This window comes from Sarcophilus harrisii, chromosome 2 (genome assembly GCF_902635505.1).
Source record: "Sarcophilus harrisii chromosome 2, mSarHar1.11, whole genome shotgun sequence".
In the NCBI taxonomy this organism is placed as follows: Eukaryota; Metazoa; Chordata; class Mammalia; order Dasyuromorphia; family Dasyuridae; genus Sarcophilus; species Sarcophilus harrisii.
The window spans coordinates 196,110,582-196,124,961 of NC_045427.1; the positions used below are offsets into that span (position 1 = coordinate 196,110,582).

The 14,380-nt window shown below is 36.8% G+C and overlaps 1 protein-coding gene across 1 annotated transcript in view; it reads right to left on the reverse strand.

The window, feature by feature from the left end:
* Positions 1 to 14,380, reverse strand: part of CAPN13 (calpain 13) — a 100,129-nt gene that overhangs the window by 15,373 nt on the left and 70,376 nt on the right. Inside the window, 2 exon segments of the mRNA XM_012539847.2 lie at positions 4,224 to 4,280; positions 8,009 to 8,254. Of these exon segments, the coding sequence (XP_012395301.2) occupies positions 4,224 to 4,280; positions 8,009 to 8,254 (303 nt within the window).

A 14,380-nucleotide genomic window follows, 5' to 3' on the forward strand; every position in this document is an offset into this window, starting at 1 on the left:
TAGCTCAAATGAGATAGTGTATCTAAAATACTTTGGTAACCTTAAAGTACTGTACAAATGTTAGTTGTTATCTATAAAGAGTTTATAGGTTAGGTACAAGCATGGGTATTATGTAATAGAGTAAAACTGAAGGATGTGGCCATTGTTACTATTAGTCTTAGTATAAGCATCATATATCATTAAACCATAAAACAAAGAAGCACATATACACATATAAATATATGTGCATACATACATACACATATACGTATACATACATATATATATATATATATGTTTTTTGTTGTTGCTTGTGGTTCAGTTGTGTCCAACTGTTTATGGAGTTTTCTTGGCAAAGATACTGGCGTGGTTTGCCATTTCCTTCTCAAGTGGATTAAACTAAGTGACTTGACCAGGGTCATAGAGCTAGTGTTTGAGGATGGATTTGAACTCAAGGCTTCCTCATTCCAGGTCCAAAGCTCTAACTTTTGGGCAACCCAGCTGCCTATATATACATATACATACATATATACACACAAATATATTTACTCACCTACATACATATGTACATTATATATATTCAAGAAGAAGTACATATGTGTGTGTGTGTGTGTGTAAAGTAATTTAAAAAGAGAAAAAATGCTAAAAGCTGGGAGGTTGTGGCACTTAACTATATTCCAAAGGAAGCTAGAGTCTACTATGTAAGAAAGGAGAACATTCTGCAGCTAAAAGGGGTCTCAGAGGTCATTTAATACAATCCTCTTCTTTTTACAGACCCAGAGATTTTAAGTGACAGGCCTAAAATCACCAAGGTATAACTGACTCCAGAAGCAAGGCACCCTTCCCTGTGACATACTGCTGCCCCAAGTTGGTACATTATATAATCAGGTGAGTTAAAACAAACATTTACTTTTCTGTAACATTTTAAGGTTTAAAAGCTTTTCTCTCATAACAACCTTGTGAGGTGGATTGTATAAGAATTACCATCTCCAGTTTACATAGTAGGAAACTGAGTCACAGAAACACTTGTGCAAGGACACACAGCTAATAAGTGGCAGAGGCCGAGAGTGAGCACAGGTTTTCTGATTTTCCAGTTCTTGCTTTCCAGCTTACCCAGCACATTTATTTTTTTAGAACAGCTATTAACATATACACACAATCACATGAACACATGCACATAAACCCTTATGTAAATTATGGGCAATAATTAGTGAAGCCTCCCTTAACAGCTGCTAGAGTGAAGGATCTCTCCTGATTCATACCCTATCCCCCTCACACAGTAGAAAGGAGAAAGCAGATTTTCTGTCTGATTGAACACAGATGTCCTCCATCAGTTTCTTGCTGGAACAAGCCCTGTCTTGCAGCGGGCCACTGTACACCCCTGAAAGTTCCATTATTCAACATTGGAGGGGATTTGAGGACAGGGAGATAGGGGAAGATTGTCATGAAGTTCCTGACTTGGGAGGAGTCATGGGATTCTTGAGAATAAACCCTGCTTTAAAGGCATTTGATCTCTCTTCTTCCATTGTCTAGTAGGAAGTATGAAGGTAGTAAATGGCAACACTGGGGAAGGGGTCATGGAATATTGTACAGTCATATCAAGAGGTATAAGACTAGTCCTGTGGGGATGGGTTCAAGATGATGGGGTAGGAAGAAGCACACCTTTAGTACATAGAAGGAATGCACTAGCTCTGTGTAAGGCGTCATAACTTAGATTATGAAATAGTGCAAGTAACTTTATATACCTATATTTTAAAACAAAGAACCATGATATAATATGGGGTTCCTCTCCTACCCCAACTAATTCAATCAATTAGTCAAACAGATATGATAAATTTTAAATGTGTAAAGATAAATTATACTCTGTGATCTCTTTACCCATTGTGAATCTTTTTCGCTGGGTCAAGAAATAAAAAGCAATTTGACTGGTGGAGAGGATGTCTCTGTGCAAAATTGCAGTCAGTCCACTAGAAGATTCAGTCTAGAAGGGTCAAGTAGAATGGTGATAAATTTCAGCTCTGGAATTGAGAATTCTAGTTGTAGACAAACTTTTGAGAGGTCTTTTTTTTTTGTGAGGAGTGGGGCAAAGTTTCTCTCTCTCTCTCTCTCTCTCTCTCTCTCTCTCTCTCTCTCTCTCTCTCTCTCTCTCTCTCTCTCTCTCTCTCTCTCCCCTCTTTTCCTACCCTTTCCCATTAATAGAAAATAATTCATTTAATTTGTAGCAGAGAGAGACATGCCAAATATAGATAAAGCCACAGAGATGCAGAAAAATATTTGTGGTTACCTGAGGGAGGAAGTAGCTTTAAATTATATGATCCATTGATCCAAAAAAGAATGCCTGTTTTGGACTTAAAAAAGGACTCCTGGTAACTAGGAAATTTGAGTTTACTGTTTGGCTACATATGTTCTATAATATATACCTCACTCTTATATTCTAAGTTTAAGGCAGTCTTCCTGATCTTGTGTACTTGTGAGAGAGGATTCTAGGGCTTTTGGGGGGAAATATTTTGTCATAGCTGCTTTTACAATATCACCTTAGCAGAGTTTCTAACTTTTCTAAAAGCTCTGGGGGAATAATTAATGGAAAGCACACTGATTGGGGCTCATGAAAACTTAACTCCCTAGGACCTCTCTTGGAACCCTAGGGGAAATATTAGTTAGCTATCTTCTGGGCACTCAATCCACCAATGAAGAGTAGAGTTGAGGAAATGTTCTTCAAAGAGGTGCTACAATGGGATTGTAACTGGAAGAAATATTTAGAGGCGAGTCATTCAAATACCTTATTATATATAAATGAAGAAACTTAGGAGCAGAAATACAAAATTATTTGCCCACGATTCCAAGAAGAGCTGGGAACTTCAAGGAACTTCATGGTTCAGCTCAAATGTCACTTCCTTCAGGAAGCCTTTCTGATTCATATATACAAACATGATCTCTTCCTCCCCCCTCCCATTTATTCAAAGAAGAGCACTTTTGCCTTGCATCATGGTCATTCCTATATTTGTCTTATCTTCATAACCTCCCGTTAAACTTGAAGACAGAGGCTGGACTTTATTTAACTTCTCCTATCTCTTATGTCTCAGACTGTACCTTTTACATAATATGTGCCTGTCAATAATGATTGGATTGAAGTATACAACAATATTGAATGTAAAGGAAATTGGACCACGAGTACTAGCTCTGCTATTTTCAGTTTTTCAAAGCCTTACTACTGGATTTAGCAGACTTAAATCTGATGGGAGTGGAGCTTGTTGAGGGTGGGAGCAGGATTGTTTCGTGGGGAAGCTAATCCTTTTACTTAGCTGTAGTTTTATTTCCTTCACTTCAATAATGTTATTTTACTTTGCAGAGCTCCTATCCCTGCATCCTATCCCTCAATTAACCATTCCAAACTGTGCGGGAGCACAGCTTTTTTGGGTCCTAAATACAATGCTTTCTTAACTACTCATACCTATGACTTGAATCTGTAGCAAACATTAATAGCAAACTAAACCATTTTATCTTTATTCTGTACACTGGATTTTGGCTTCCATTATTCTATTTCCTTCCTTGTGAGATCAGATCTTAGTTATTTGTTCTTAAATTCATATCTTCAGAGTTAACCTGACTTTGGGCTGAGCATGGTAGGTGCTGATTTCCCTCACAAATCTCTCTGGTTGACCTGTAACATATGCCTATTTATATCTTTTGCTCCTTCTCATAATAATATTACTACTAACTGGAAAGGTCTGTCACATGGAGCCCTTGGCAGTGATTTTTCTCTCAACTAAGTCAAGGAGTGTTTTATAATAGTTTATTAAACCATTAAGAGCATCTCCTGTGAATGAATGCAACTTGGCGAGCAGAGTAGGAATCAATTACTCAAACACTGAGTGATGTTGGTACTTTCTAAAGCTAGTCAGCTTGAGTGGAAATGTTTCCAATTAAGGGGAAAAAGATTTCAGGGGTTACTGTTAATTGCTTGTTGTTTTTTTAAAAATAATTATCCCATCCTATACCAAGTCATCCATTCAATTCTAGGAGAAACCTACTGATGAGATGCCATTTCTCTGCAGCATTTGGCAGCCAGATCAATGTTGGAAAGGATTCTCTTGAAGGAGGATGATAAAACTATGCTACCAGAGATACATTATCTTTTTTTTTGGTCTCTAAGCACTGATAGGAGTCCAAGAGATTTTTTTTTTTTGGTGTGACTTTCCCCTCTGACTGTCATTTAGTGGAATTCTGAATTCAGGGTACTATACCTGTTGGGCATATCTGATGAAAATGCTTTCATGATTCTGGACTTGTGGAAGATTCTCCTAAATGAATAAATGAAAAAAATATTTATTATGTGCTTACTATGTGACAGGCTAGGCTAAGACCAAAGAGAAACAATCCCTGTTCTCAAGCAGTTTATAGACTTTAAGAAAAAAGTCTCTGCAGAAAGAAGAATAAAGATTTAGAACTGGAAGGGATCTTGGAAATAATATAATGGGATCTTCTAATTATACAGTTGAGGAAACTGAGACCTAGAAGTCTTAAATGACTTGTCAAATTGTGAGTGATAGAATCTGTATTTAAACTCTTGTCCTTTGATCCTAAGTTCAAACACTTTTCTCATTGTCTCAATCAGCTTCACTGTGGAGAAATAAAAACCTGTGCCTGGTTCTGAGCCAGAAGTCTTGCTTGGCAGCTTGCTTTCTTACCCATTGCTATTGATGTTCAACTACCATTACAGATAGAAATACTAAGGTTCAGGGAAGAAAAATATCTATTAAATCTATAATATCTATAAAAAAATCTATAAAATCTGTATAGATTTAGGATTGAAAACATGATCAAGAGAGATCATTCTTGCTCTACCCTTGTCAATCATCTTTTCCAAAGATCGTCATTCATCTTCCCTTTTTTCTTTGTATATTCTTTCCTTTGATTGCTTTGGTTGCAAAATGCAACCAAAATGGAGCCCATTACCTTTCCTTAAACCCACTTCTCTTTCTCATGTTACTTTTTCAGAACTTTGGTATTATTTTAAACTATTCTTCATTTCTCACTTCTCACATCTGATCAGTAGCCAAGTTCTATCAGTTCTCCTACCATAAGCCTTTTTACATCTCTCTCATTTTCTTTAGTTCTATGTCCACATGGGAATGATTGGAGGTTCTCATTTTTTCATCCCTCCTGGACTAGTGCAAGGGTCTTCTCTTGATTAGTACAAGGATCTTCTTGCTCTTTCTCTGCCCTCTTAAACATGAATGCCAGATAAATATTTTTTAAATATCAATCTAGTCATGTCAATCCTCTGTTCAAAAACTTTCAGCAGTTATTTGGTGACATCCTAAATTTCCAGCTTCATCTACTGCTACTTTCCTCTAGTTACTCTATCCTCCAGCCAAACTGGGCTGCTATCATTCCCCATACATGTTACATGTTTTTCGACTTCCATTTTATTCCTCAGGATATTCCTTCTTTCTCTCTTCCTTGCCACTGCTCCCTCTTCCCTACTTAATGAATTATTACGCCTACTTTAAGGCACAGATCAAATGCCACCTTCTCTACAAAACCTCCTTTTCTGCCTTACATCCCACTTAGATCTTATGTAGCATTTTATGTTCCCTTCCTTAACACACATATCCTATTTTCACACATATAACTTATTTTATGAACAGATTATTTAAAATATTTATTCATAACTGTAAACTCCATGAAGGCATGGATTATATTTTATTTTGACTTTCTATTTCTTTCAGGACCATGCACCATGCCCTGCAGACAGCAGATGCTTAATAAATGGTGGTTAGATTAAACTGAGTCAGCTGCCATCATTATCTCATTGTAGTCTCTCAAATTATCATGGGTAGTAGTAAGGAGAACTTTGGTAAATTTGGGTGATGTCCAGTGATCTCCCAACCCAGCCCCCACTGCCAACTTACCTTAAAAGTCATGAACTTGAAGCTTTCATGTAGATCCCTGGAAAATCAGTGAAGAAAATCAACAAGAGAATGATCAGCATTCAGTTTAATATGGGGGATGGAAAGAAATATTAGTCATCTAATTTACAAAAGCAGAAATATTTGGGCACTTAATTCAATTGTTTACTTAGACTATAATTTTCAAGAACAGAAAATGAACTGCATGCTTCTCTAAGGTCAGGGAATATCTATATCTATATCTTATAATTTATTATTTATTAATATTGTTTAAATTTAGATTTATTTGGTCTAACCCAAAAGTTTATTTTAGAGATCAGGCTGATCTTGGAGACAGAATGAAAGATTCATCTCTCAGAGAAGGATGATTGTAAGGAATGCTTAAATCCTATTCAGTGCTTGTTTTGGGTCCCCTGAAATATTTTTATGGGTCTAGCTAAAGTTTTTGGGTTTCCAGAGTTAGGGGACCATAGACATAGCTGCTGATAGCTCAAACTGCTCTTCTCTTGGAGATTATCAACTTTCTACATGAGGTCAACAGGGGAAATGTTCTAATATCCTTTTTGGAATTCTATCAATTGCAAGACTTGTGGAGGGGACTACTTCTTTCTGACTTTCTATCTCTACCACATGACTTAAATTCATTTCTAAAACTATTTCAGATTTTGGACTTGGTTCTTGTGAACAACAAATGTTTGATTTGTTTTTTTCTTTATAGAGTTAACTTTTGTACAATAAAGAGTTTGGCACATAGTAAGTGTTTACTAGGACTATGAATTATAGATTCAGAGTTGGAAAAGATCACTGAGGTCAAGTCATATCCCCTCATTTTGCATATAAAGAAGCTGAAGAGGCATAGAGAAATTATTAGCATTTATAGGGCACTTTGCAAAATGCTTTACAAATATTATCTCATTTGATTCTTACAACAAACCTGGGAAGTAAGTGCTTTATTTCTTCCCATTTTACAGACAAGAAAGATAGAAATTAAGTGACTTGACCATATTCACATAATTAATGTCTGATGCTGAAATTTGAACTTCAGCATTCCTGACTCCATGATATTCCATAGTTGGCCTCTGACTTGCTTACAATCACACAGCTTCTAAGTGTTTATATTTGCAGAGATTTGAAACTAGGTCTTCCTGTCTACAACACATACTGAAATGAATTAGCTGAAATGTTATACAGAAGGAAATTATAGGAAACTATTATAGAAAAGACCTGGCAAACTCTTCCTTTAGTGGCTTCCTATGATACGGCATCAGTCCCTAGAAGAATGCCTTCCTGCCTCCATCCCCCAGTGCAGGGGTCTGGAATCATGGGAACTTGCTCAGGCTGTTGGGTAGCATGGTTTGGAGCTAGGAAGACCTGAATTCAAATCCTAGCTCTGTAACTTATTAGTGGTATGAACTTGAGCAGATTGTGTGTAGTTGGGATGGTTATTTGTCCCTTTTTTGAAGAAGACCTTGACAATAGGGAGGAGATGCCATGATATGCAAGTGAATTGGATTTAAGAGATTGCAAGGTCACCTGCTCCACTTTCTCCTTTAGAGCCATCTGGGTCCAGTGTCCAGATATAGAGCAGAACAACTAGAGATGGCTCTGGATGCATTGGGAGACTTTGGCCTTTTTAAGCTAAGGTTTTCAACAGGTCTCAGTCTGACTGAGGCACCACAATAAGTGATTAAGGCTAGGAAGCAATTAAGGCAAAGACTGGCCTCCTTCACTTAGACAAAAGAAATTCAAATAACTAGGAGCTCGATAGAGGCCAAGGGCTATCAATTTAGAGCTGGAAATGATCTTTCTGGGCCTGTATTTCTTTTATAAAATGAGGGCATTGGATAGTCTTCTAGTTTTTGGTTTATGGTCCCATGGATTGTTAGAGTTTCAATTCTTGTCCCACCCCAGGCTTTTTATTATAATATTTGTCTTTTTGCTATTTGTAGGAGATGCAGTGTGGTGTGGTTGACAGAGAGCTTGACTTGTAGTTAGAAAGGTCTAGGTTTAAATTCTGCTTCAGATACTCCCAAACGAGTCACTTGACTCATCTGTAAAATAAGAGGGGAGTGATTTAATGACGCTAAAAGTCCCTTCTAACTCAAACTCCTATGAACATTTAAATCCATTCCCTCATGGGCCCATGATAGATCACAATAACTTCACCTATTGACATCCTGATGTTTCAGGAATATTTGAAGATAGAAATTCAATCCTTCTTCAATTGTGGGGACCACCACGTAGGTACCAGAGTCTAGGTGGAAGCTCTCTGTGTAGTTCCATTTGGACGTAACATTCTTGCCTTGGATAGGGCTTGTGAATTCAAAATACATTGGATTCAATGACTTGTGGAGAGCACTAGACTGAAGAAAAAAGGACAAAAGTGAGAATGACCACCTTCTTTACTTAGGAGACAGCTTCAGGATGTCCCCAGAAGCCCATTTTATTCATCTGTGCAACATAACCACATCTGAGCAAGGAATGATCATTGAAATAGCCATCTAGTAAGCCAACTTAGCCAGCTATTTCCTAAAGATAACCCAAATGAACTCAAAGGAAATGTGGTCAGGAAATCACTTTGGAATTTCAATAAATGAATTTCCCACAGCCACTTTCCTTGTCTCACTATGTCTGCTCCTTATTGAACTTGCTTTCATTTTACATATTAATCTTGTGTATTCTACTTGCTGTTTCCAATATATGTTTTATATGTAGATTCATAATTCTCTCTTACACATCCCCATTCTATTGCATGTTTTGCCTTTATGCCTTTCCACAGTCTGTACCCCATACCTATAGTATTCTTTTTTTTTTTTTATAAATTTTTAAAAATTCATTTTGAACTTAAATACAACAAAAAAGAACATTTCCATGTACACAACACAACATAAAAGATGATTAAATATAAAACCATGAATTTCTACTTCTATTTACTTAAAAAAATAATAAACACTACACATTGTTTTCAAAGTTACCATGCTTTTCTGTTCTTCCTTGTAAATTTTCTTTTGTTTTTTACTGTGCACTATTTATTTTTTCTCTCTCCCTCTTTGCCTTGCCCTAGAGAAAGTTACTAATAGACACATATATATGTGTATATATAAAATCATAAATATATATCTATAAAGGCATAACACCTATATGTATATGCAAAACCATGATATACATGCTTCTACTTATCAGTTCTTTGAGTGTGGATATCATCTTTCTTCATACGTCCTTTATAATACTCAAAATGACTTAGCTATGCAATCTTAGAACAATGTTCCCATTACTATGAACAAATTTCTTGGTATTGCTCATTTTACTTTTTATTATTTCATGTAAGTCTTTCCATGTTTTTCTAAAATTAGCTGGCTCATCATTTCTTATATCACCATCATATTCCATTGTTCTTTTTTTTTTTTTTTTTTTTTTTAACCCTCATCTCTTGGAATCCCCAGTGCCATTCAAAATCCACTTCTTTTATGATGCCTTTGAGTCCTTCTTCCTATCTTACTTTGTATCAATTTTGTGCTTAAGATACAATGTAATATAATGGATAGATAGACTGGGCTCAAAGTAGGAAGACTGATGGAAGTCTTGTTTCTGAGATACACTGACTGTGCCTCTAGGGAAGGTAACTCAGACAACTTTATAAGGTTTTAAGTAGTAGAAGGAGTTTCATCATCAGAAATTCTCTGCATCAGTGAAATCACAAGCCTTTCCTCCAATGTTTTTGTACTTAAACATCAGTGTATGTGTTGTTCCACAGCTCCAGGTAAGATTCCTCCATGTCCTCATGAGCAGGAACTGTTTTTATTTTTGGCATTGTATATTTAGAACCTTGGACACTTCCTGCTGTGGGATAAGTACTTGATAAATATTGGCTGGATTAAAGTATTATTTGACAAATAATTATATAGGTGAGAAGAGAGAGGAGCTGAATATAATACCAAGTTTATTCACATTGAATTTTGGAAGAATGGTGGAGTCATCAACAGAAAGGAAGAAGCTTTTAAGAAGGATAAGTAGACAAATTCCATGAAACATTTAATGCTGTGGTTGTACTCTAAACTTACAGTAAGGAAGATATGAGTTCAAATCCCATCTTTGATATTTCCTAGCTGTGTGATCATCACTTTACAACTCTAAGTTTCAATTTTCTCATCTGTCAAATGGATATAGATAATCTAGAGCAGTGACCACATAAGATTGTGAAATTCAAATAAGATAGCATGCATAAAGCACTTTGAAAAATTAAAAGTGCTAGTTAAATATCAGAAATTATTATAAAAGCACAGATTTCAGAGTTGAAAAAGTTTTCATCAGCTATACAGTCAAATCTAAACTCTAAAAAAATCTTTTTAATGGGGCAAATGGTTATTAAATTTTTGCTTAAAAACAGCTAATGAGTGGGAAGAAAAAGGCAGTGTGCTCCATTTTGCAGATATACTTTTCCAGAAGTTTTTTCCTGGTATCAGGTCTTAATTTTCATCTTTGTAATTTCCTCCCATCACTGCTTGTGGATTTGATATAATTTTTTTGTTTCATTTAAAAATAAGTGTTTAACTAGTCATTGACCTACACGTAACACCGTACACCAAGAGAAGGTCAAAATGGGTTCATGACCTAGGCATAAAGAATGAGATTATAAATAAATTGCAAGAGGATAGGATAATTTACCTTTCAGACCTGTGGAAGAGGAAGGAATTTATGACCAAAGAAGAAGTAGAGATCACTATTGACTACAAAATAGAAAATTTTGATTATATCAAATTGAAAAGTTTTTGTACAAACAAAACTAATGCAGGCAAGATCAGAAGGGAAACAATAAACTGGGAAAACATTTTTACAGTCAAAGGTTCTGATAAAGGCCTCATTTCCAAAATATATAGAGAATTGACTCTAATTTATAAGAAATCAAGCCATTCTCCAATTAATAAATGGACAAAGGATATGAACAGACAATTCTCAGACAAAGGAATTAAAACTATTTCTAGTCATATGAAAATATGCTCCAAGTCATTATTAATCAAAGAAATGCAAATTAAAACAGCTCTGAGATACCACTACATACCTGTCAGATTGGCTAGAATGACAGGGAAAGATAACGCGGAATGTTGGAGGGGATGTGGGAAAACAGGGACACTAATACATTGTTGGTGGAATTGTGAACACACCCAGCCATTCTGGAGAGCAATTTGGAACTATGCTCAAAAAGTCATCAAACTGTGCATACCCTTTGATCCAGCAGTGTTTCTACTGGGCTTATACCCCAAAGAGATACTAAAGAAGGGAAAGGGACCCGTATGTGCCAAAATGTTTGTGGCAGCCCTGTTTGTAGTGGATAGAAGCTGGAAAATGAATGATGCCCATCAATTGGAGAATGGTTGAGTAAATTGTGGTATATGAATGTTATGGAATATTTTGTTCTTGAAATGACCAGCGGATGAATGAGGGATTGGTGGACTTACACTAACTGATGCAGTGAAATGGCAGAACCAGGAGATCATTATATCTTCAACAACGATCTGTGGGATATATTCTGATGGAATATTTCTTCGACAAAGGAAATTTAACTCAGTTTCAATTAAAGGATGGACGAAGCATTACAAAAAAGCCTAAAGAATGAAACTTTTGCATTTTGTTTTTCTTCCCGGGTTATTTAACCTGAATCAATTCTCCCTGAGCAACGAAAACTTTCGTTCTGCACATAAATATCTAGTCACAACCTATTTAACATGTATGGACTGCTTGTCTCTGGGGGGAAAGGTGGAGGGGGGAGGAAAAATCAAAGAATGATGAGGGGATAATTTGAAATTACCTGCAAGTTCTTCAATAAAAAGTTATTAAAAAAAATAAGTGTTTAATATCATTATTCTCAGTTTCATGAAAACAAAGACCTGAGTTTTATCCGCTATTCCCCGCCCCCATCCCCACCCTGGGGCCTGTGGGAGTTAGTACTCCGTCCTCCAGATCAGGTGAACCCCTTGGAAAACAGACTCTGACCAGGGCTGCTTTGCCTCTCTCCTAAGGCCATGACAGAGTTCCTCCTCTTTGAAGAATGAAGGGGACTTGATGATTCTGCTTTTATTTCAATATTCTCGAAGAGATAAAACAATAAATACAATGCATCAGCTATTACTGGGATGACACACACATATTACAAAGTAAAAACCCTTTACTAAACAAATTTCCCCCCAGACAGGCCGGGTGCCGAGATTCTATTTAAAATGGTTACACAGCGTGACATAGTTATTTATGAGTTCTGCCTTGGGGAGAAAGCGGCGAGAAGGAGCAGAGGCGCTGTTCAGTGGTCAGGGGCGAGAGGGCCCGGCTGCCGGGCTGAGTTCTTAGTTCTGCAACGCTGAACTTCCCCGAGTCTGCGTTTGGGGCCCATTGAAGGGCACCGTGTACCTTTTCATTCAAAGGTGCTCTGGTGAGATCAGCGGGATCTCGTCTGTTTTGTAGCCAGATTATATTACTTTCCTTGGCCACTTCTGGCAAAGTTAATAATGATAATTGTTCTGCCTCAAAGAGCTTTGACTTCTCCCAGGGCTGCCTAAATGAACCGAAGGTAAACATTGTTTCTCTCTTTTCTCTCTTCTCTGTCTCATTCTGTTTCTCTCTGTCTCTTCTATCTCTGTTTGTGTTCTCTGTCTCTGTCTGCCTCTCTCTCTGTCTCTCTCGGTCTCCCTGTCTCTTTCTTTCTCTCTGTCTCTCTTTTCTCTCTGATCTCTGTCTGTCTATATCTGTCTCTCTCTTTCTCTGTCTGTCTTTGTCTGTTTGTTTATCTCTGACTCTCTGTGTCTCTCTGTCTCTATCTCTGTTTCTTTCTATGTCTCTCTATCTCTTTCTCTCTGTCTCTTTGTCTCTCTCCTCTTTCCGTCTCTTTGTGTCTCTCTGTCTCTTTTTCTCTGTCTCTCTGTTCTGTCTCTCCTCTCTCTGTGTCTCTCTGTTTCTTTCTTTCTCTCTGTCTCTCTCTCCTCTCTCTATCGTTGTCTCTCTGTTTGTCTCTCTTCCTGTGTGTTTTCTTTCTTTGTCTCTGTGTCTGCATCTCTTCCTCTTTCTGTCTCTCTTCCTAGAGGAAGGTGCATTCTAAATTTCTATTAGGAAAATTTTCCTATGGGAAACACCCTACCTTAGAAGTTTTTCCCTTCCAGGAATGGTTTGTTTGCTCTTTTTTTTTTTTTGGGGGGGGGAGGCGGATAGCTAGGATGGACATTTTTTTACACCAGTATCAACTCTTCTCCTAATTCAGAATTCTCTTTCTCAAATTCAACATTCCATGTTCCAGATCTGTGTCTTTGTATGGGGTGTCTCCATACCTAAAACATATTCATTCCTCACTTCTATCTCTTAGAATCCTTAGCTTCCTTCAAGACTCAGCTGGGGTTTGCTTTTCTCCTAAAATTATATTGTATTTATTCCTCTGTATAAATGGTTTGCCTACCCAAATAGAATGAAAACTCCTTGAAAGAAGACTCTTTTAAAATTTTTTTTCTGTGGTTATAACTCAAGAGCCTAACATGTCTTGAACATAGTAATAACTGCTTATTAATGTTTACTGAATTGAGGATATTTGGCCTATTTCCATTTTCTTATTTCCAGATTTCCAGATTCCTAATTTCAGATCTGAATTCAAATCTGGACTCACACACTTAACACTTCCTAGCTGTGTGACCCTGGGCAAGTTACTTAACCCTTAATTGCCTCATAAAAACAACAACAACACAAAAAAATAATAAGTGGGGATGAAGAATATGAAACCTGGCCTATTTCTATACCAACCAACTGTTTTTAAGATAAGTGAAACATCAGAAAAAAACATCAACCTTTGGGAAAGAAAGTTACACTTAGGGAGTTTTATCCAAGGGTTTCAAGCATTCAGTCAGTGCCATTCTTCACAAAGTTAGGTTGGGCTCTCTTTTCAATTATGCTAATTATTTTTGGTTCAGTCCTGTGATTTCATCAATATAATGAACTCTCTGTTAAGAGATTAGTGATGATATCAAACTGTGCATACTCTTTGACCCAGCAGTATTACTACTGGGCCTGTATCCCAAAGAGATTATAAAGAAAGAAAAGGACCCACATGGGTAAAAACATTTGTGGCAGCCCTGTTTGTAGTGAAAAGAAACTGGAAATTGAGTGGATGCCCATCAATTGGAGAATGGCTGAGTAAGTTATGATATGTGAATGTTCCATAATAAAAAATGATCAGCAGAATGATTTCAGAAAGGCTGAATACAATCTATTCTTTAAAAAATTTGCCAGATTAGTGAAAGATTAAGGGAAAATTTCCAAAGCCAGCACTTATCAGAGATGGACATGAACTTAGATTGTACTTTCTCCCAGTCTTACACATGGCATGCTGGCTCTAGAAGAAGAGGGCCTGGGTTAAAACCTAATCACTGATTTATATTATTTATGTTGTCCACAGACAAGTCAACTAACTTTTCTGAGCCTCTATTTCCTCATCCGTAAAATGAAGGGAATGGACTAGT